The sequence below is a fragment of the Gymnodraco acuticeps genome, unplaced genomic scaffold (assembly GCF_902827175.1).
Source record: "Gymnodraco acuticeps unplaced genomic scaffold, fGymAcu1.1, whole genome shotgun sequence".
Taxonomy (NCBI): domain Eukaryota; kingdom Metazoa; phylum Chordata; class Actinopteri; order Perciformes; family Bathydraconidae; genus Gymnodraco; species Gymnodraco acuticeps.
This window is the reverse complement of record NW_022989970.1, coordinates 37,713-62,366: the sequence shown is the minus strand read 5'-3', so window position 1 is coordinate 62,366 and position 24,654 is coordinate 37,713. Positions and strand designations below refer to the sequence as shown.

Here is a 24,654-nt window from a genome sequence, read left to right as displayed (position 1 = left end):
ATGCTTTTAGGGAATTACTTGGCAAGTAGAGATTTAAAACATTGGCAGGAGTTTAACTTATGGAGCGATTAAAGACATGAAAACAGGCTCCTTTGATTGTTGATGTTTGTCACAGGAGTTATATCACTTTTTCATCCATACTGATCATCTGTGTGTTTTCTTCCTGTATGTTCCTGCCTGTGTACATGACATAAGCTGCTCATAACCAATTGCCCCTTGCAGGATTAATAAAGTTGTTGATTGATTGATTGTATGAAATGTTTAATAGAAAAATGTGTAATTATTAATTGGAAAAAATTCAATTAAATGTAGTTATATAAATATTGAACCAACGTTCAGAATTGTTGTGCTACCGATGTTGGTGAGTGCTTATGTCTAGACTAGAGTACACCCAACCTTTGGATAGACTGTAACTGTTCATTTAAATGGGTGTGCTATCATGAGAAATGCTTCCTGATTCTAACAGCGCAGGGAAAACAAACAACAACAGTGGCCATTTTGAATTCAACTCATTATTGCAGTAAAACTGGTACAGAGTAACAGATTACAAAGCTCATGGCACAGTCACTGAAAAAGAGAAATGAGGCATGTATGTACAACAAGGGAGAAAAGAAACAAAGGTATCAATTTGGCTAATAGAAACATCAGGGGTAACATAAAAATGAAATACTGTAATTCGGGAGATGACTTGATTATACAACAAAGAGAAAATACAAAATGAAGCATCGCAAAAATAACATTACGTAAAAAATACATTTAGCACTTACACTGACAGATTCAATCCTAGTGTTTTACCTAAAGGTCCGATTCAAAGCAGCTTTTCCTTTTAACAAAAAAGCTTGATTGATTGAAACTGCCTTGCACATGATCTGATACATTTTTGGGGAAATAGCTGATAAGATTGTTTGCCGATGACCTGCTTTTTTTATATTAGTGGCGCTCCAATCTTTTACAACATTTTCATATATTAATCTTGAATTAGGTGCTAAGGGGGTTTCATTTTATTAACATTTACAACCCATCGTGAAGAGAATAAATGCACAGGAGTCAGAGCCAGCCCAAATCTACCAGGTTAATTAAGTATTTAAATATGTGAACAGTCTTTGGATATTTCAGTTAAGTTTTTTTATAGCTACTTCTGAAACAGGTTAGTTATTTGTTATAACCAATTTGTAATTTTGTTATTCTTTTTTTGATGATCACAATACCATTTTTGAGGTACATAACAGAATCAGGTAGTGTATTTTGCAGTTATCATATCAGTTATCATCTGTGTTCTTGTTCATTTGCTTTGACACTTTCTCTAAGGTTTGCTTTTTATTGTCAGTGACCAGTGCGTTTTTTCTTATGAAAATCGAAATGATTTTGTAATGTGCCGCTAAAAAGGCCCTAATCCGGCTCTGACACAAGTGATGCTTGGTGCAGAGAATAATTTGACTTCCACTTCAGATGGTCAACCTAAACCACATACAGCACTGACTCATACTAACAGTTGGCTCCTGGCTACTGAAACGGGACGAATACAAAATCACTAAAAATGGAAAACAAGATCATCATCATCGTCGCCTCTCACTGGCAAGTCTTCACCCCACAGAAAAAAAGTTTTATGACTATTTACACAATTCTCTTCAAAAAATACATTTAAAAATGGTAATGTCATGAGGCATGGAGAATAAAACAAATATCATATATCTTTTATGTTTTCGGATTCCTCCCATGAACCCCACAGATATAAACCTAATGTTTGAAACAATAAAAAAAAAATTATTCTGAACTTTTGACCGCACTACATTTTCAATGTGACACATTTTTTCAACACACACTGAATTTTACTTTTTCATATTTTAACAAAAAAACCGATACAACATATTTCTAAAACACAAAATAACAACAGTCTACATGTAAAAATATAACTTTTACATACACAATTTCAAAATAATGGTAAAGTTTGCCATTTTGTTGCATACAATTTACAAACGTCTGTGTGTTGTTGCCTTGGATAGAGAGCAGTGAATGGAGCTGATGACGCTCCGGTCCCATTTTTGTCCTGCGCAGGATGCCGTACTAGTCAGAGGGTGTTGTTATGGCAACAACAGAGAACACAACAAAGTCAGTTGAACATTTCGTAACACTGAAGGGCCTTTCCAACGTCTGCCAGTTCAATCTTTGAGAAAATAAGTCCTCAAGCAAACACTCCTCTGGAAAATAAAATAAAAAAAATAACAGAAAAAATGGCACCCCTCCTTATATATCGTATATATTTTTTTGTACATCTATATATAGATTGATTTATTCAAATAGATTATTTTCCAGTTTCCGTGCCTTCCTGTTGATTGGGTAGCATTTAAAAACGCATCAAAAATGAGCACGGACAGAAACGGTGCTGTCAGATAGCTAATTGTGTTTTTTGTTTGTTTTTGTTTTTGTTGTTTTTACATTTTCTATAATAGACATGTAAACCAGAACAGACAAAGAAAAAGTAATAAGAAAAAAGATTCTTCTTAAAAAAGAGAGAGAGAGGAAAAAGAAAATCTGTTTTACAACATACGACCACACACTTTGTACTGAAGACTACATTGGCTTACGAACAAGCCGATCAAATATTGATAAAAAGCTGATAAGCTATAATACAAGAATAGACGCGTTGTTCACCATGGAAACAGGGCTGGGGCTAGGACCAGGGGGGGGTATGGAAAACTTGGGGGGGGGGGGGGCTCAGGGAAGGACAGGGATAGGGACTTGTCCTGCTAAATCAAGCGTCTGTCTCATTGGCTCAGAGCCAGAACAGGCTGTCTACTTACATATAAGCGTACAGTACATTAAATACAGTTTAGTTTTTTTTATCCAAAAAATACTTTTTTTTCCTTTTTAGCTTTTTTTAAATTCCCAGGTCTGGTAAAAAACCTGACTGCATAGAACCTAATGACTAAGAACAGGTTTCCCTAAGCTTGCATCCTATTAAAAGACCAGTTTAATGTCCTCCTCTGGCAACTCGAATGATATGAACTCTAAAAGGCACATTGGTAGTGTGAATGTTCAAATTGCATTTGCGGGTCTGCTTGGGGGGGGGGGGGGGGGAAGAGGGGCTCGGGCTCTGGTTTAGGGATCATAAGGCTAGGGTCAGCAGAGAAGACAGAACTAGGACTGGATATAAAACACAGGCCTGGATTGAGAGAGGATAAACTGGGACGAAAGTGAAAGGGGACTTTCAGATGAATACAAGAAAACAATGGAAGTTCTTGCAGATATTCCCGAATAACTTCACCTGTTGGAGGGGAGTACACCTTGATACTTAGCAATGCAACACACTTTAAGGTTTTGTTAATGACCTATCCGGACCTTATTAATTTTTTTACAGTTTTCTAAAGTTCTATCACAAAGCAACCCTTTGTCTGAAGTAACATATTTTATTAGAAGTTTGGCTCGCAGATTGGACTTGTCACTTGATTTAAAAAGTGTTTGGAATTTACATGTATATTGAGCAAAACCCATGCTGGACTGATACCAGACTCACAAGGAATGACACAGGAGTATACTGGTTTTATTTTGAGGGCCATGACTGGCTGAAAGTGTCTGAGGGCTAACCCTAACTGTAGCAGACGATGGTCTGTTTAAATTGGGTCCCATGTCTCAGGAGCGCAACTAGTTTTGTTTCTGAACAAGCTTAGCTCGTCTAAACCCAAACAGAACAGAAAGTAGTCTTCCAAAAACAAAAATCCAATTGGAACTGTGGGATATTTAAGTATACTTGATTCTCTAGTTTCTACAATGCTATGCAGAAAACAAGACACAAGGTTTTTCAACAATGCAACTGGATTGCAAGGTCAAGGAAATGTAAGGTCCCAGTAACAGACTCCTCAACTACAATGAACCTGTCAGTTATCTGCAAGACGGAACATTTTGATCAGATAGTCCCTGAAGGTCGTACTCAGGAAGGGGAGGAGTCTAAGAGGGTAGAAGTTTAGGGTTATGATTGGCGAGATACTAATCCAGGGAATACTAATACATCCAATACAGGAATGCTTTGACTTCTGCTGCTTGGCCCCCAGAAGAAAGTATTCACCCTGACGATTGTTCCCTTGCTTCCCCAACAGCTTCATTATCATTTAGACCTCTCATTTCTATTGTCCATACTCTCCCTTCTATTAGTAGCTCATGGGGATGTTGACCCACTTCATTCCTTTCTCTTCTTATGACTCCCACAACTCTAATGGTTCAGGGCTTGGGACTTCCAGAACCACTCGATTCAAGCAGAGCATTGGTGATTCAGGGAATGTGCTAAACATGGAATATAAATCACTTCAGTGCTCAGTCCAGCCATCTTCCCTCTAATCCAGTCATCCATGTATCATTTGTATGATCTCTCCATGCTCTCAACCATCTGCCCGGTAATCTTTTGATTTAAAAAAAAAGGCCTGTACATGATTTTAAACTCTGCACATGTTGACGAATATCTAACAAAGGTGTGTTTCCTACTCCTTCTCAAACAATCCTTAACAAAGATGTCAATAGAAGTATTTTCTTCCTGCCACGTCTAAGAGTACAGTTCTTCATTGCTGCATGATTCTTTCTTCTTTTTTGATTTCTGTAATTCCTCTACCTCTAATAATTTAAACACCCCGGTCCGCCTGGAGTCACTCACTGATTGATTGAATAACTGATTGATTCTTTAAGTATTCTCTTCCTTCCAGAAAATACATTCTACAACTGTTCAGCCTTTTTGAAATGGTGGTCCTCCTAAAAGGTTTGAAGTAGGTACAATTTAGTTGTTTCATAAACAAAGTCAACTTGTCAACACTGCTAAAAATACATAAACACGTTCACGTTTTTTTTTAATCTAAGGTGAATGTTAGTAGGTTAGGAGGGAATGCATTAGAAGGGGAAGAAGGAGTTGCCCATGTTTTTGCTGTTTAGCCCCGTTTGATTCTAGTTATCTATGATAGTCAAAAAGCGCTTGCAAACTTAATTTCTGCTTGAATGACACGGCATATCAGGACCTAATATTGTTTACATTGTACTTTAATCTGTGATGTGTGGCTAGTAAGGGGATGTATGAGTGGGCCGCTTGCTTCTGTGATTCTTTCTGGATTTTCCGGTTCTTTTTTAATTTCTCTTGCTTTGCTTCTCCGTGTGTTTCTATCTGACTGGTTGGCATCCAAGAGGAGATCAGGCACAGCTTAATCCACAGTGTGGCGTTAGATTGCCATTCAGTCAGAGACGCGCTGCATTCAAGAACAGCTGCGCAATGTTGCTTTAAAGAAAACAAAAATTCTTTAACACGTTGTGATATGTTTTGCTCCGTTCTGAATAAGTTGCTCCAACACAAACCCTCCAAACTCCCTGCGTCCAGTTGCCCTTTTTTTGACAAGTTCTTTGTCCTTTTTTGTCCTTTTTGTCGTATATATATATATACTATATATAGAACCATTTTGTTCATTAAAACTGGGAATGCTGATAAAACAAGAAGTACAAGAAGAAGAATTTCTTGGATGATGTGATCCCAAAGAAGTTTGTCCATTGCTGTCACTTTGTGTCAGAAGCTCCCACAGACGGCCACTTTGCAGCAGCCATGTTTACGGCGGCCATTGAACATCTCCACAAAGTAGCATCTAGTTCACTTCGGCTGGAGATGCAAAGTAACAAAAGCGTCTAACGTGACGCTGTAGTTCGTTTTCCCGAAAGAAGAAGAAGACGAAGGTGAAGAGCAGGATAAGAGACAGACAAGAGGAGAGAAGGAGGCTGATCTGATTGGTCAAACCGAAGATCAAGAGAATCTGATTGGTCAGGCTTAAGCAACAACGTGGTTGATCGATTGCAGGGAAACGCTGTCAGAGGAAGTGGTCACTCATCATCTTGATGAACTCTGGCACCTTTGACCTGAAAAGTATATAAACAATTAAAGGAACAGGGGATTAGGAGGAACATTAACTTACCGTACAATCAAACACCTATTTTAACTTTAAGAGTAGCTCTAACAGTGGCACCTAAAAAAAAACATTATTTATTTTACCCAACTCCTCAGGTGTTAAAGAGAAACTCCAAACGTTTACAGTCAGAGCAGACATAAGTAAATGTACACAAAGTACACAAATCATTTGTGATTAATATATAAATGACTTAACAAAAATATATTTCAATAAAAATAAAAATTGATATATACTGTAATCCAAAAGAAAACAAACATCTAAACATCTAAAAACATAACGTTGATTTGATGAAAAGGAATTTAATTACATGTGCATTTAACATTTTCAATGTTTTAAGAGCATAGAACATCGACAACACACACACTGTCACACAAACAAATCACACTTACTTCCAATCTGTTGTTAAAATGTACCCGGACCAGAAAGAAACTCAAGTTCTGGCCTGTATTTTTAGACCTTCTGAATTATCAGCTCTAACTAACTAAACAAAAACCCTGTCCAAAAACATTCAAGTTTTAAAATATATTTGACCTATATAGTATTCGGTCAACATGTTGTCTGTGTAAGTTATAACCTTTTTTCTGCAATAGAGTAGACAAATAATGCAACTGCAAGAATAAAATGTATTTCCTCTAAGCCACATGTGTCAAACTCGAGGCCCGGGGGCCAAATCAGGCCCTTGGTGGATTTAATTTCGGCCCGCAGGATAATTTTAAATTACTATTAGATCTGGCCCGCCGGTATATTGCACGCACACCTTCACTCCATCCTGAGGGTCTCCTCAGCTCAGAGCCTGAGCCCAAACATTGATGACCTTGCACCCAAGATGAGATGCCAAGTATCTGAGCTAGCATCACAGAGCAGCACACTGAGTTCAATGGATGTTTCCTTCTGCACTTTCTCTCTCACGACAACAGGGCATGTTTGGTTTTCTCTTTGAGGGAAATAGTTTTGTTGAAGCTGTTGTTGGCCTGTGGGAAAATGTAATCATAAGAAATGACTCTGGAAAAGCTGCAGATAGAGCCATAAGACATGAATGCAACTGATTATTTAATGTTTCATGTTGTTTTTATAGGCAATACTTTAAGCTTTGTTAGTTCCAGGTTTAATATGTGCAATAAGTTCATTTCAATAAGTTTCGCAATAAACATTGAACCAGTCCGACCCTCGACTAGTACCCATTTTTTTTATTTTGGCCCACTGTGTATTTGAGTTTGACCCCCCTGGTCTAGAGTCATAAGACAATAATTAGAATCAAATGTTGTCATCAGTTAATCGAAAGTGTAAAATAGTGCTTTGACTTTACTTTACTTTTACTTTAACATATGTTTGAATTACTGATTGGCTATTTATTTTTTTAGCATTTTGGTTTGCTTATAATTTATTTATATCCAGGAAACAAATGGTTAAACAGTACACAGACGACATGTTAAGTCATAATGATTTAAATATAACTTTTGTCCCTTAAAGCATGAATGTAATATTCCAATTTGTTTTCATTGGGAGCCAACATAACATTAGTTTCAATGGAGGCATGTTTACTTAGCCATCAATTTCATGGCAACTGAATGCTATAAAAAACAATTTCTTGAAGTTTCTGGTCTGGTTTTTAAATGTAAACTCTTTGGTTTGAGTTTAAGGTACAACAGCAGATTAGTTTATAAGTGAAACCTTCTGACCATTCAGGGGTTCAGGGAGGTGTTGCTGCGTTTTACATTTGTCCCAGGGGGTTGGACCCATCGCCCATGGTGGCGGCGGCGTGGTGAGCGGCGGCCAATGAGAGCGAAGCGCCGTCCGAGGACATGGAGCCCTTCTCCTCCTCGCGGCGCTTCAGACACGCCGCTTTGGGATTCAGGTTTCGCTCTGCACACATGGAGGAAGAGATTATTTCTGGTGATTACTGGCTCTGACTTAATCTTCTTTTACCTGCCCCTTCTTAAAAAAAATAACAACACAGAAAAGTAAAATGAAATAACCATAAAAAGTTAAATAAAAGCAATTTTCTTTCAGTCACAATTGCTTACAAATACTGAAACATAAAACCAGAACACAATCAAAAGTCAACTTCATACTGTCCTTACTGTATTTTCTTTATGCTGTGTTAGTTCATAAGTATTGAAACTTTAACAAAATCAACAGGCGCCAGTGGTTCCCTCTCCTGGAGCTCTTAGAGCACTACATGTGCTAAATGATATCTAACTTCTTGAACTATGATTCCTACCTTAAATTCCCTTTTAGCTCCAAAGACACAAGATAGCCAAACTCAAGCAGTCAAAACAGTATTCCACAAACCAATGGGTGATGTCACATAGACTCAGTCCCCTTTTTAATACATTCTATATTTTGTTTACGGTGTTGTTTTCCTTTCCTGGATGCAGATGAGCAGCCTTCATCCTCCAACAATATTTTAACCTGGAGGAAAAATCTGAAACATTTGGATCCCAAACCCAGAGATGGTTCATGATGGAAGGATGGATAAAAGTGACGGTGCAGCTGCACCTGAAGAACGACAAACCTCAGACCAAGTTACTGAAACCGCACCAGGCCGTGGCCGTCATCAAAGTCTGATTTATGAATACTGGAAGTTAGGATGTTAGAAATCTTTTGTTTTAAGGTCACAAATGTCCCTGCAGACACAGTTTCTTATTGCATCAGGTTCAAGATTTGTGACCATTAACATTTGTCCGTCATTCTCTGGATTGCGCCTAAAAACTACAAATGTATTATTATTGTTATATACATTTAGTTGCTATGTATTTTATTTATTATTTGTATAAGATGAACAACAAGATGCATTATATTGTTGTGTTCTTTTAACTTTAGTATAATCATGATGAACTACCAGTCTAGGCGCAATAAATTAACATAGATGAATAAAAGCAGGTACTGAGGTCGAAGGTCAGGCGTCTCTATATAAAACTGACCTCGGACTTGTTGCTCCAAACTGAGGATGACGGCCACGGCCTGGTGCAGTATCAGTAACTTAGTCTGAGGTTTGTCGCTCTTCAGGTGCAGCTGCACCATTTTTCCCAGCTCCTTGAACGCCTCGTTGATGTCGCGGACGCGTAGACGTTCCCGCGCATTGTTGGCCATCCTCCGTTCCCTTTCTCTCTCCATCTTCTGCTCCGGAGACAAGTCCTCGTCGTCTGCGTTGCTGCAGTGAAAAGCACAAAAGGCAGCAAGGGGAGAGGAAGCAGGGGGTGAGGGAAGGAGAGGAGGAGGATGGGGAGGTTTTGAGGGTTAGAGCTCAGTTTGTAACGTCAAAATCATCATTATCATCATCATGACCCCCTCCATCATGAACAATCTCTGGGTTTGGGATCCAAATGTTTCAGATTTTTACTCCAGATTAAAATATTGGTGGAGGATGAAAGCTGCTCAGCTGCATCCAGGGAAGGAAAACAACACCGTAAACAAAATATAGAATGTATTAAAAAGGGGACTGAGCCTATGGGACCACACCCTTGAGTTTTTGGAGCTAAAAGTGACCATATTTGGACAATAAGGGTAGAGACGATGTGTTACAACCTGTCAACCACAAGCTGATTTATCATGTATTTTACTTGAAATGTGAACAAAATGTACCAAACAAAAATCATGCTTAATTTAAAAAGGCCTGAAGCTAAAGATTGAGACCATAAGCTCATTAGACACATGTTTACTGTGGTAATACATCCAGTGAGTATGGTCATTTTTTCATAGACTTTGATACAGTATATTCTACCAGTGGTCACCCCGTTTTGACCATTAGAAAAAAAATGCAAGTTTAGGGCATTTCCAGATTGTCTTCCCTTTTTCAAATGGCTAGGTCCACTTATTTGTATACAGTCTATGGATCAAAACCACTTTTGATATTTGTATTACTTTAAATATAGCAGGCTTGAGGGCTTATATAGTGTGTAGATTTTATACCTGCCTTTGAAATATCTTCAAACCATTTTTTTAATGTTTATAATGAAAGATTATGAATTTTCAATGATTTTGTCGGTGTTGTTTCCCCAGCTCTGAATACGAGGCATCACTTCTTTGAGAATATTGAGCATGGGCTCTACTCTGTTGTGTGAGAAACAGCTAAAACCAGGTTCAAGACCATGGAGCGACCAACCAGGAACAACTCTGATTTTATAGAAAACAAGTATATTTTGTTGTATTTAGCTGCTTCTCATCACACTTAGTTACTTCATCAAAGTCCAAAGGCTGGTTCCCCACAAAAATCACAGCTTTAAGACTTTCCTTGTGTCTCTTAAGATTCAAAAGATTGCTACATTTCAGTTTTCAATTCCTGTCCTATCAGGAAATGCTGATATAAAATAGAGTATGAAAAAGCCCCGGATAACTTGAGTTTGTATAAACCCAACATCTTGACCCCCTAAAAGAACGTTTTTTCTCAATGAACAAGGAAGGTCTCTGGGCATGTAGGTGTTTTGGTCAAAGCCTGTACCAGCCCAGCTGAGGGGTTTGATGAGAGTCAACGTCTGAGAGGAACCTGAACCTAGATCTTTACCTCTCAATGGACTTCAGGTCCTTGCTGTCCCCGTCCTCCTTCTTGGCGTCCAGGGACTTGCTGTCGTGGTGGAGGTTCTCGTCTCCCTCGTCCTCCGACTTGATCTCAGAGCTGACGGAGGAGGCGCTCTGACCCTGGAGGCCTCCGGACATGGCTGCAGGAAGAGGGGGGGGGGGGGAGATGAGGAAGGGTAAGAACGTCCACATTGAGGTATAAAATACATGACGACTTGTTTATCTTTCGGCAGGATTACATAAAAACATCTGGCCAATTTTAAAGAAACTTGACCCATACAATTTGGAAGCAGTTTTGAAATACATCGTGCACTATGACAGCATTAACCATTGTTTCTAACATTTGATGTGACCTATGTCTACGGTTAGTGACAAGCAGTCTTTGCAGTGCCAAGTTATTGTGCTCCATAAGCATCACAGGTGAAAGTAGCATTACAGTTCTAGACAGTCGAAAAGCAGAAGTGGGTCCATTATTGTTTTATGTCATTGCAATCTCAAGTCCCGCAAAAAAACGAAACACAATGCAATGTTGAACAGGCCTGTGTTAGAAAAAGTTCTGAAATCAATAGAAATAATACAAGTTTAAAAAAATCTGCATATTTATGTGGATAAAACAGCTAATTTAGGCAAGCAATGTTTCAAAAGAACATGTAAGGCACTCAGTTTCCCGCTCATTCTGCAGACGTCTGAATGCAGATTTCTGTGCCGTCACCCTTCAAGATGGCCGCTTGGAGGAGTGGTGATGCACATGTGAGTCCTCTGTTCCTCTCTCTGACTCCTCAGCTGAACACAGCAGTCTTTATTTGACTTCTGTATAGATCCGACACTGGGACGCTGCCAACTTCGTTAACACAAAACACTCCGCTCTGTTCTCCACACACACACACGGCCAACTGTCAGCCATTTTGAATCCCCGTCTGCCTGACTGAAGGCATTTTGTGACGGCCTGTGTTTGGTGTGTGTGTGTGTGTGTCATTCAACATACAATCGATGTGTGTTTGTGCATAAATGGCAGCATTTATCACGGCTTTACACTGTGAAAAGTGACTTTGTATGTCTGACAGACACAAACTAACAATGGAAGGGACAAAAATACATATCGAGGGCTATATATAAAAGATGATATCTTACCCAGAGTCCTTATTTGAATGATCCTATCTGTTTTTTGTCCTTGACGACACCGAATCAGCTGGATAACAGCAAATCAAATACATAAGCGCCTGAATCTAATGACATTTTAAGTCGACATTGATGGGTGGACAACATTCTGATTTTGCGGGTAACAAGTGACAGTTCGGTCTGATATTAGCCAAAGAGCGCAGAAGGGCTGAGAAAAAACTAACTACAATGTTGGACAAAACTGCCGCAATGGCGTAAGTCCTGTCCCCCGATGATCATTAGCTAATTATTTGTCCTTCAGCGGATCATTGGCTCCATTGTTTTTCAACCTAGGAACAGCTGAGCCGATGTCAGACAAACATTAACCCTAACCTAACCTAACTTAATGGAGTGGGTGAATTAAAAAAAGGATTGTCTTGTCACGGTCAATCAAATCTGATAAAACTACACAAACAGGGGTGACAGTTTTAAAAATGTAAAGTTAATAGCTTGTGCATTATTCAATGTCATTGAGACATTTAGAATATTACGACCCACATTTTCTGGGGAATTGTTGTCGAACCGCTTTAGGTAGACTGCAGAGTACAACAAATTCAACTTACAAATATTTTGGAAAATAAATAAATCCTTTCACTTTGTTACTGTAGGTTTAATTATGATTAAAACAGCCCACTATGATACGCCAATATCAAAGGGAAATCGTATTGGATGCTCAATTGCCAACGTTTAGTGTGTGTGAAATTTGGATGAACTCACCCCACTGTGGAGTATGGGGATGTATATGTGAATATAACTTAAATCGGTACAGTTCATAATTATTTTGAAATTGAGAGAGAGGGGAGGAGGAAACCACAGCTCTGCTACTGAGTTTGAAGTGTTTGCTGCCAAAACCATTTTAATACCCTCTATTTACAGCCTCCACTTGCTGTGTGTGTGTGTGTGTGTGTGTGTGTGTGTGTGTGTGTGTGTGTGTGTGTGTGTGTGTGTGTGTGTGTGAGTATAAGGACCACATTCAGCCTGGGTGTGTGTGTTTCTCTCTCTCTCACCTCATTACACACTTGGCTCCGGCTGCCGCTGGCTGAACTTTTCTGCCAGCAGACTCATTTTCAGCCTTTAAAAAGGCGCTCAGGGCTAATTTGCTCCACAGCACGCTCATATACACTTCTCCTCCTCCATATTCATATCACACATGCGAGCTATATTTATTTACCCTTCTCGTTAAGTCCTTTACCCGCTCGGTGCAGTCCAGGCCTGCCAGCTGAGATCTGACACTGTGTGCGAGTCTGCAGGTTAACTCTCTGACCCTCAGTATCTCATCTTCATCACCGAAAAGGTAAGCTTTTCCTTTTTTACAGTTTTGTATAACTTTTTATGTTTTGAATCATTTCCAATTGTTCCATCCTTTTCCATTAATATTGCTTTTAATTAGATTTAGATAGAATTTGATTTGATATACTTTGTTAATCCCAAATTGGAAAATCGTTTTGTTACAGCGCCATGTTTACAATGCATTGCATTCCCCTCCGCTACCGGCGGACAAGGCCCCGGCCCCCCCCCACTGACTCTTTACCTCTGCACACAATGTTCATATCCTGTCTGCACATATTCTTATTTCAACATTTCATAGTTTATATTCTAAAATTCATTCATAGCATTCTATTTCCATGTAATTACTGCTTTAGTTCATTGTTATTGCTAGTTAACTACATTTTATTACGGTGAACATTTTTTTAATTTTTTTATATTAGATGTCTTGTTTTTTATATTTTAGGTATGCACCGTGATATCAAGTCAAATTCCTAGTATGTGCAAACCTCCTGGCAATAAACCTGTTTCTGATTTCTGATTCTGAATGTGAGTTAAAAATATAATAAAATACATTAAAATGTATAAAATGTTATATAAACATAGCAACTCAAAAAGTTAAAAATATTTAATTTATATAGTTTTTTCCTTCACTTCTCTTACTTCGAACATTTTGTTTATCTTCAAAAAATGTTAAAGGTGAGAACTGGATGGAAAAGAATGGATATAGTGCTGTTAAATTTCCCTCAATTATTTTATGTCAATCATGTTTTTTCTGTTTAAACTTAATCCCATTCTTAGTATTCTGTCATCCTAATTATTTATGAAGTATTTAAATGTTCCAGTCATTATTTGTGTCTATGTATTATACCCTATTTTCATTCTATGTCTATTTTCCTTTATTGATACACAAGAGAAAGACAGGTGCTGTACAAATGATATTGCGTTTTTTATCACTTACTTTTTAACATTTTGTCATTACAATACAGAGTTGGAAAACTTAATTGAGTGTGATTGAAGTGCATGATGGGATACCAGTGGGATGGAAACACGCTTAGCACGAACAAAAACAACAGATGCTGATGCCGTTTATTCATCAGTATCCATTTATTTTCCCTGCTCATCATTCACTAAATAAAAAATATAAAAAAACACTTTGATGGGGAGGGTTTCAATGTATACTGTTCCATTATTGCAAAGGTTTACTACTCCCTGTAACTGCAAGTATATTTCATTGTAACTTGTGAAATGTTCTCAACTGTCTTCTAAATAAAGAATTGTAAAAAAACACTTTGACGAACTTGTCTTGTAATCTGTAAGTGTTTGTAAGTAGTGATGTGACCCACGAAGCAGAAATACAGAATAACCCACAGAATCAGAAGTATATTAATCCTGGTGTTGTGGGGTGTTCAGTGTGTCTCAGTGTGAGTGGTGTTTGAACATGGCGGAGGGTCTTACCGCGGTACGGGTCGGGCTGGTTGAGGTCCGGCGAGGTGGCCGACTGCCCCGCCAGCTGAGACCCCGGTCCCCCCATCGAGTGGCCCCCACGCAGAGGGCCCACACTGCTGCCGTCTTCTCTGTGAGAGCCTCCCTGGAGAACAGAGAGGAAAGAGGGGTACACTTAAATTCTAACTTCTCTCTAACTCTTTCGGACTCACATTGGGGTCTGCTTTATTTTTTAGAAAGGGTAATTCAAAATGTTATATACAAATACAATGCAGTATTGGGACTGTTTTTCAGCAACGGATTAATCCTCAATTTGATGGAAAAATACTTAAATGTTTCAATATTTAAGTACACTTTGAATAAGAAGAATTCTCAACTAGAATAAGGTTACTGAAAAGTAGGTTACTCACTTGTCTTTTAGATTTGGAGCAAACAATCCACACATTAAATGAAAATACAAATACCATGAACCAACTAATACATTTAGTATACCCATATGTGAAGAAAGAAATAAAATGTCACTTCAGCATTAACAAGTAATTAAGAAATGATAAAGTGATCAAATCAACACTGGAAAAGAAATATAATACTGTAATTGTCTTTTTAGAATAATTTATTTCGTTCTTTTCCTCCAGATGTCCAGATGTAGTCCTCTAACTGGCCTGCTGAGGGCATCCTCTGCCTTCCTTAAACCTAAAGCTCTCTCTCTCTCTCTCTCTCTCTCTCTCTCTCTCTCTCTCTCTCTCTCTCTCCTCTTCTCTCACTCTCTCTGCTCTCTTCTCTCATCTCTCGTCTCTCTCTCTACTTCTCTCTCTCTGTCTCTCTCTCTCTCTCATTTCCAGTACAAGTACTACTCAGATGCTCTGCTCCTCCAATGTGCTTTTGTGTGTGTGTGTGTGTGTGTGTGTGTGTGTGTGTGTGTGGGTTCATATCTGCATGTCTGACATGTATATTTACACCTTTTTTTTGGGACTTGTGTATGTCTTCTTGTTCTCACGTGTGTTTTCAGGGATATATTTTAGGGGTGTGATAGTGTGCTAGGCTGAATCCTATCCATCTGTCTACCACACAAACACAAACACACACACACACACACACACACACACACACACACACACACACAAACACAAACACACACACACTGCAGCACATTAACTGACAATTATCTTAATGCCCATATGTTTAATTGTGGGATTTCTAATTCCCAGAGCACCGAGCAGCTTCCAGCAGGGACTCACTGTTTTGGCACGAGATGGGCTCTCTTAGTGTGTGTGTGTGTGTGTGTGTGTGGCATCCTGCTGTTTGGAATGGTCTGTCCCTCCCTCCTCTCCCTGAGCTTTTTACTTTGACAATATCAGTGGGACAGTGGCTTGATATTAATGATGAGAGATATTATCTGGTGTAAAATGTTGATAAAAAAAAGTTTTAAACGAAAGTAATCTAAATAGCACTTTGGACAATGTGTGCCTGTAAAGCGTAATAATCTGCATTTAATAAAAAAGAGAAATACAATAAATAAATAAAAAAACATCAAATGTTTTCAGGATCTTTAAATATATTAATTTTTGGAGCGTAGTACAACAGATGTTTTTAAATTTCGTGGAATACATACTTTTTGTCAGTTAAAACTCTTTTGAACGATACATAAAGTTGTTTTGAACATCAAATCCTCTGGGTGTGTGTGTGTGTGTCAATCCAGCTGGTTGACAGGAAGGTGTTGCCCACCACATGCCGAACTCCCCTCTCGCTCCATGCAAATATCACAAAATGTCCGACTGACTGTGTGTGTGTGTGTTCAAACTGAGCGTCTATCCCTCCATACAAAGTTTTCTGCTCCCTTGTTTATTATTTGCCTCCCGTCTTTTCTTTCCGTTCTCTGCCTTTCATCAATCTGCCTGAGTCCCAAATGTAAAATGGCAGCAGCGAGGGAGACAGACAGGGTGGCGTACATTTTTAATGGAAGGCTTTTATATTTTAACGAGCCTTCCTTCTCTCTCCTTAATTTAGTTTCAATGAGCAGGGAAGGAGGAGGAGACAGACGGAGGGGAAAACATAAATAAATTACACGTAAACTGATCTGCTGCTGCCGGTGTAGCTCACATAGTCAACATTAATCTCAGCCACGCCCATTTTTCCACCATCAATCAGATTCAAGACATCTGATTGGATGACAGTTTACACAAGCCAATAACAATATGGAAGCATCAGCGAAATGCTTCGATTGTCTTATCAATATTTGGATTAGGGTTAGTTGCAGTTAAAAGTAGCGGAAAAATAAATATAAGAGGACCCTGAGTTGAGATTATCTTGTCAACATTTGTTTAGATTTTTGTTGCATTCAGGACTCTCATGCATCTGTGATTTTGATTGTGAAACTGTTCCGAAACAGTCATTAAACTTGTCTAAATCAAACCCAGAAACAAATCATATTGTGATGAATATGGTTTGATTAATAGAAAACCTAGCTAATCAGCATCCAATACATGTTTTCCCTAAAAAAAAAAACACATGTCGGAGTGTCCTTCAATGATCAACAGTATGGTTCCATTTCTTAACTGTCACTTCCCTCAACTGAATTATTACAACAACATAAACACAATTCTTATTGATGGTTGCATTCAAGGACTCTGTTAAATCTGACAGTTGGCTGCAAAAACACCACAACGCAGTCATTGATTTTCCTGTGAGCTACTGAATGTCACACATGCACCACCAAGGAGTGTTTATAAGTTCCAGTAACTTTAACTAAAAGTTTCCTAATTATTGAAAAATATATATTTTCTCTTAGTTTTAGTTTATTGGGATTTTTTTCTGAAGGTGTACTGTTGCTGGGACTTATACAAAAATCACATTCCCAAATAACTAAACTGCATTACGTTTCGAAAGGAAACATATTTTAGGCTGGGTTAGTTGTTTAAAACCAAATACAATCATAGACCAATGTTCAGGAGTCTTTACCATAAGAAACCAAAGTTTAGTTTGAGACAGAGTTGGTTATACTGTCCATTAGTTTATTTAAATTGTAAACAAAGTAGATTGGAGTCTACATAGTACTACACATGACATAGTCACACTCACACACACACACACACACACACACACACACACACACACACACCACACACACACACACACACACACACACACACCACACACACACACACACACACACACACACACACACACACACACACACACACACACACACACACACACACACACACACACACACACACATACCATGTATAAATCACTTCAGGGGACATTACATTGACTTACATGCATTTCCTGGAGACTTATCCTAACCTTAACCATAACCAACACATGCCTAACCCTAACCCTAAACCTAACCCTAACCCTAATCCTAAACCTAACCAAGTCTTCACCCTAAAATGAATGGGAAGGGGAAGCCAGTCCCCACACGTGACTATGTAAACATATTTAGGTCCCCACAAGTATAGTAATGCTAGACCACACATACACACACACACACACACACACACACACACACACACACACACACACACACACACACACCACACACACACACACACACACACACACCACACACACACACACACACACACCACACCACACAGCACGGTGGACCATTCTTTACTGTAAACTGAACAGTCTGTCCTCTGTGCAAAATTAACACTTGACAGAAAGCACCTGCTGTAGCAATGTCAAACACCACATGCACACACAGGCATGCAGACACACACACACACACACACCACACACACACCACACACACACACACACACACACAGGCTCACACACCACACACACACACACACACACACACACACACACACACACACACACACACACACACACACACACACACACACACACAAGGCTCACACACACACACACACACACACCACACACACACACCACACACACACACGACGACACACACACACACACACACACCACACACAGGCACAGATCACATTGTTGAGAACTTCCATTGAGGAAAATGACTGCAATATTTTTCCAATGGCTTGATATGTATTGGACTTGTCTCTTAATTTTCCATGCAATTAAACAGTGAAGGACGGCAGACTCCTCTGTCGGGTAAAATGTAATTAAAAAATAAAAGTAAAAGAGAGGGAAATGTATGGAAGAGAAAGAAAGATGCACTTGAAAATAATGACTATAAATTAGTCACTAAGTGCACATCCAGCATATACACATCTAGGAATCAATATTGATATTTTTGTGGTGTTATTTGCTGTAATAATTTGTTGTTTTTTTAATTTTGAGACATGTGTTTACATTGTCGTTGCTTAACCTGAGACTCCAAAACATGTTGTATAACACATGATATCGTTTATTAAAGTTATTAATCAAAAAAAAAGTCCCATTTCCGGGTTCTTCTGTGAAACTGTGCCCCACGTTGTTGTTCTGGAGGTTAATGGGACATTTCTAGCAGCTTATAGAAGTACATTTAGTGGCTGAGAACAGAGAGGAAATGCAGAGTATTAAAAGGCATTAGTGTGTTTTACAGAAAAGTAATGCAGATTATGATCCAATCCACCTACTGTAGCTCTGCTTAATGGAGAGAGAGACGTTTCTCTGCTTTAAACCTTTCCCCTCGTTCCAGAGTCCGCCCTCCCAACCCTACTCTCAACTGTATCATAACATCATACTAAAATAACACTAGAACAAACGTTGGTTATTGTTGATGTTAACGATTATTTTTGTGCATTTTAATGTGGTTTGAACTTTAAGGGGGGGCACTACAGGTCAAAGCTAAACAAAAACATGTCACCATTATAATTACCTGTTCTGTAAATATACTAAGGATGTTTTTAGCTTTGCAAGTGTTCTGAAAAGTTATGTTTAAAGGGGAAGATGAGGCATTGTTTGTTTTAATATTTGTTCATTTGTACAGAAATCTGAACATTAAATAAAGCCAGGTTCTAAATTTGTGTTTCACCTTGTTGACAAATTAGTGTATACGGTTGTTTTAGATAGTGTCAATGGCCATACAAAAAGAAAATACTTCAAATGAAATATTAACAAATCTCTCAGCAAAGAGCTTCAGAATAAATAGATATACGGATATAGAAACAAAGGGAGTAAGTACGATGTATGTAAGTGCTACTGAAGTGCAGATTTCTAGTAAAATACCCTAACAATATATTCAATAAATGTTCCATACTTAAAGTGTAAAGGTTAAAATATTTAGCTAAAATGTATCACAATTAAACCTCCCTAGTTGATAACTTACACTAAAACAATTATTGGTTTCCAGTTTTCTGAAATGAAATGATTGAAATGTGGAAATATGCAAATGATGCATAATCTTATTTAACCTTTGGATGTTTTCTTTCCAGAGACTAAAAACTACCGAACAAACTCCCACTTTTTTTGTCAGATTCACACAACTGTTAAATACAATGACTGACTGTAATGACTTGAGCGTAAAGAAAATATTGCCGTTGAACAAAATGTAACATGTCGGAATATATGTGTGTATGTAATTGAGTGTGTGTACGATGCATACAAGTCTACGTCTCCCCCACATCAGTCTACCACCTGTTTTCCCAGAGTAATGACCTCAGCCTGCAGGCGTCTCTGCCGAACACTGCCAAACTACATACAGCTGTATGTGTGTGTGTGCGTATGTGTGTGTGTGTGTGTGTGTGCACATGTGTACGTAAAAGACAGGGAAAGAGAGACGAGGCAGCGCAAATAAGTACGTCAAGACAGGAAGATGAAAACACAAGTGACAGAAAATATGTAATAAAGTAAATATGCAATAAAACGTGTGTCAAAAAGAGAGCAAATGCGTGTGTGTGTGTGTGTGTGTGTGTGTGTGTGTGTGTGTGTGTGTGTGTGTGTGTGTGTGTGAGAGAGAGAGAGGCATAAACACACAGCAGGAGAAATTGAGTTGTAACAGCTGCATGGACGTACATGGGGGAAAATATAGAAAAATTACATAATGTTAGAATATAAGGAAGAACATAAATGGCCAAAGTAGTTAAGTTAAATAAATAGTGAGGGAGTGGAAAAAGGAAAAGTGAAGGTAATTGCAAGGAGGTCATGTTGTGCAAGAGGAAATATGGGGAGGTGATGATTTTAAAGAAATAGAAATACTGAAAAGAGTGATAAGGAGAGTTGCATAGCAAACAAAAAGGAAAGTGGTGAATGAATGCATGAGAAGAACGGAAAACGTCTCAAACACAATGGCTTCATTTCAGACATTACATCACTCCTTCCTCTCACTTTATTTTTTCCCTCATCTCTTTTTTCAGCATTTCTATTGAGTCTCTTTCTATTCTTTGGTTCAAGCTTCCTGTTGAAACAGACACACCATATTGGTGCCAATTGAAATGGGTCCACATAATCCAGTTTTTGTAACTATAAAGAACTGTGGACAGATGTTCATAATGTTGTTTACTTTTTATAATCAGTTATTGCTCATTTGAATCATGGCTGTGTTTTGTTTTTGCCCAGAACTTTTACAACAAACCTTTTCACCTTATACTGTATGTCAAAGAAAACTAATCTGAAATGTTGTAAAATGTTTTAAAGAAACTTTACTCCCCCCTCATTTCTGCATAATGTGATTCAAGCGTATAAAATACAAAAAATGTATTCTAGTAAGGCAATACAAAATGATATATTCTTGTAAAGCATAGCTTAAATTAAGAAATACCTGTAGAACAGTGCTTGGTTAGCCTGTCTTCTGCATTCTGTAACGAGTACTCGTAAACACCACACACATGTCCTCTCTTGTAAAAGTCCTGAGACTGGGAATCATGCGAGTTCGGTTCGTCCCTGGCAATCTTTTGCAGACATTTCCAGCATTTATTGTGTCAAAGAGAGAATATTGATCATGTGTCTATTGGTCATAAGCTTTCCACCTCCATAATAGAGGGGTGATACCTCCTCTATAGGGTTGAGAAATTGAAAGTACAGTGGAATGAAACATTTAACTGTAAACCTCTGTTTGACAGCCGAAGTCACCGACGGTGTCCCCCAGGGCTCAGTCCTCGGTCCCCTCCTTTTTATCATTTACATCCTTTCCCTTGGACATATCCTTAGCCAACATGGCATCCATTTACACTGCTATGCCGATGACTATCAACTTTACCTCTCCTCCAAGACTATCACATTTATAGTGGTTGAAACGTAATGCAATCGCAAGAAGTTAATTGCTAACGTAATGCTATAAAATTCAGGGTTGTCCAACTTCACGTCACCAAAGCTAAGCTAAAGGCGACTAATGTTTGATGTGATGACGTTAAGTGGTCTTATTTAGCTTCTCATTAGCAATCAACATTTTCATGACACATAGAAGCTTCAAACATTCGCTAGTGGGGTATTTACTGGCACATTTTATGTTGTACAACTAAACATGAAAATCTCGTTCAGTCCATATTTTGGGAATCCAACCGAAAACTCATTCAAGAACATTTTGACTTTAAGATGGGAAAACTCAAAAGTGCTGAAATGCTGACTAATTTCTGGGTTTCAGGACTTATTCTTGCACCACTCTGAAGCAGTTTAATTTACACTTTTCTGTTGTGTAAATACTACAGTTATAAGTAAACAAGTGAAAAGATGGAGTGTAAATACATAGAATACTGATAGTTGAACTCAGATACGTACAAATATGTTCTCTAGTCTGCAGGACTAGGACATATTAGCTCAGCTGCTGAGGGCATACAGCTCAGAGACCCTGATAGCAAGCACCCCGCCCATGGAATAACTTTATATAGAGCTGCTGTGTTTTCACTCTTAATGAGTCTGTTTGTGTATCAGCCAATAGTCCAGAGCCTGAATAAACACACACACTGGCCCTAATGACAACACAAGGAGCAATTTATGAGCTTTTGTGTGTGTGTGTGTGTGTGTCCATAAATAAGACTGTTTTTTTTAGCACATATCCCTCACTTTATTTTATTCTCTTTTTCCACTAGTTGCATACGTATAAAAACAAGTCAGAAATGTATTTGGATTAACTTCAAGATCAAGCTTTAAAGTAGTTTATACAAATATTAGCCTTAACAAGGAGTTTTACTTGTAATGTTTTCTTGGGCTAAACCGCACAGCACTTCATAAAGCTTAATGCCAAATGTGTCTCTGGGGACGTCCAAAGAGCAGCAAAGTGTCTACAAAGTGAACCACAGAATTAAAGCGAAAAGTCGTTTTTCCTAACTTTTAAGCCTTTTTTCTACCACAACTTTAAAATGACATCATTAATCCAAAAACACTGTCATCTTCTTTCCACTCATGTCAAATTGTTATGCACTCATTTTGAAAAGCGGACATGTGTTTTATCAAAGTTCTATCCAAATTCATTATTAGTGTCCCATTGTCCCCAAATTACATCTTTTAGAGGGATGTTTAAACTACGCAGTAATATTCTTATTTATGTAGAAGACAATTTAAGCCCAAAAAGTTGGAGCCCAAAATGTGACCCGGCCCGGCTAAAGTAACTGGATGGCCTACCTGCCTGTCAGCCTTCCATCTGTGCACAAACTTATCTCGTGCCCTCATTGGTCATGTGCGCGTTCGTGTGTGTTGGAGGAGGGGCTCTGTAAGGAAGTGGCACATTTTTTCCGGTTGTGTATTTTCAAATTCTAGCGCACTCGAGCTGGTTTCTCCAAAATTACCTACCCCACCTTTAAAACAAATCCCTGCTCTACCACTATGGATCAGCAATGTCTCTGTTTATTTCAATAAATACATTGAATTGATGATAACAAATATTTAGTTATTCCACCCGCCTGTAACATATTTGTGTTTAGATGGATTCTGATTGGCTGTCATTTTTTTGTGTTATGGATATCAACTTGAGTTTGAACGTTTAAAAAAAAGGTAAATTCATGGTTACATTTATAGCCACGTAGTTGTTTTTGTTTTGAGAAAGATAAAGGCGCAGAGAGAGAGAGGTATAATTCATATTCCAAAAATATTGTTATGTTTATAATTGATAGTATACTGTCCAATTGTGTTTAAATGCAAATTGAGACGAGAGAGACAGCTGGACCGATATGCGTGAGAACAAGATAATCTCTGTGGGAGCCGGCCAGTGCCCACACACACACACACACACACACACACACACACACACACACACACACACACACACACACACACACACACACACACACACACACACACACACCACACACACACACACACACACACACACACACACACACACACACACACACACACACACACACACACTCCACTGTACCACAGGTGTTCTCCATTTAGAAAACATCACTTCAAAGTACTTTAACAAAGACCAGAGAGAGGGGGGGGGGGGGCAATGCTATGCTTTTGAACTACTGGAGTGAGAACAGTAAAGCTACTGTTAGCGCCCCCTACAGGACACACCGTTAGTTACAACTGCAACACAATACTGTTGGACAGACACACATCTAAATGTCCCTTGAGGATACTGGACGTCAAAGATTTTTCACAGAGAGAGAGGTTTTGAAGAGTGTATTGGTTTGCATGTCCGAACATCTGGTGTGTGTGTGTGTGTGTGTGTGTGTGTATGTGTGTGTGTGTGTGTGTTTGTGTGTGTCTACATGTGTGTACACGTGTATATGCTCAAAGCACAAATAAACATAGTAAGTTTGACTGAACTCTCTCTCTCTCTCACCCTCCTACATCTCCTTATGTCACACAGCTGCTTGGTTCTTTATGTTTATTGTTTCAAGTTGACAGAAAAATATCCCAAACTAAATATGGAAAACATTACTGCCGTCTGTCTGACTATATCATTGTAATTCTTCCCTCCTCTTGTTCCCTATTATTTCCTTTATTTAGCCCTCTACTTTTTTCCCATTCCTCTAACCTCCTTCCCTTCTCTTTCTTAACTCACCCTTCTCTCTTTACTCCTCCGTCCCTCTTCGTGTATTTTACACTGTAAGCCATATTAAATTGCCAACAACAAAAACAGTTTTAAAGTATCTTGGTTTTTTGGCTGTGGGAAGACATACTAGTGTGTTCAAACCAAACCAAAAGCACTTTTTTTTTTTGCATCTAGATTCACACAGAGTCAACTCAAAGATACAAATTCACATCATTCGAAATTTCCACTGCAACAAAAATGTTAGCGTGACAAAAGAAAAAAACGTTTCAAACTAAGCAAATCATATTTTTCAAATAAATGATTCCTGCCATGTTGTCTATTTTGCATCCTGTCTTTTCCATGTATTGTTGCAAGCCTGACTGATTTTTAACAATATATATTTGGATATTCAGACATTCAGCAATGCAATATCTTCAAAAACGATGTTATATTGGAGGTTAATGCAACTCCTATCATCATGTTTCCATTCATTCCCTCAGCATGCTC

The 24,654-nt window shown here is 38.5% G+C and overlaps 1 protein-coding gene across 2 annotated transcripts in view; it reads right to left on the bottom strand.

Annotated features, from left to right (window-relative positions):
* Nucleotides 1-490: 490 nt before the first annotated feature.
* LOC117542915 (transcription factor 4-like) overlaps nt 491-24,654 on the bottom strand; it is a 52,528-nt gene continuing 28,364 nt past the window's right edge. For both annotated transcript variants that reach the window (XM_034210793.1, XM_034210794.1), the window contains exons 9-13: nt 14,328-14,460; nt 10,432-10,585; nt 8,852-9,081; nt 7,643-7,790; nt 491-5,877 (exon numbers count right to left, since the gene is read on the bottom strand). In XM_034210793.1, coding sequence (XP_034066684.1) covers nt 5,829-5,877; nt 7,643-7,790; nt 8,852-9,081; nt 10,432-10,585; nt 14,328-14,460 — 714 coding nt within the window. In that variant the 3' untranslated portion in view covers nt 491-5,828. The remainder of the gene's footprint in view (nt 5,878-7,642; nt 7,791-8,851; nt 9,082-10,431; nt 10,586-14,327; nt 14,461-24,654) is intronic.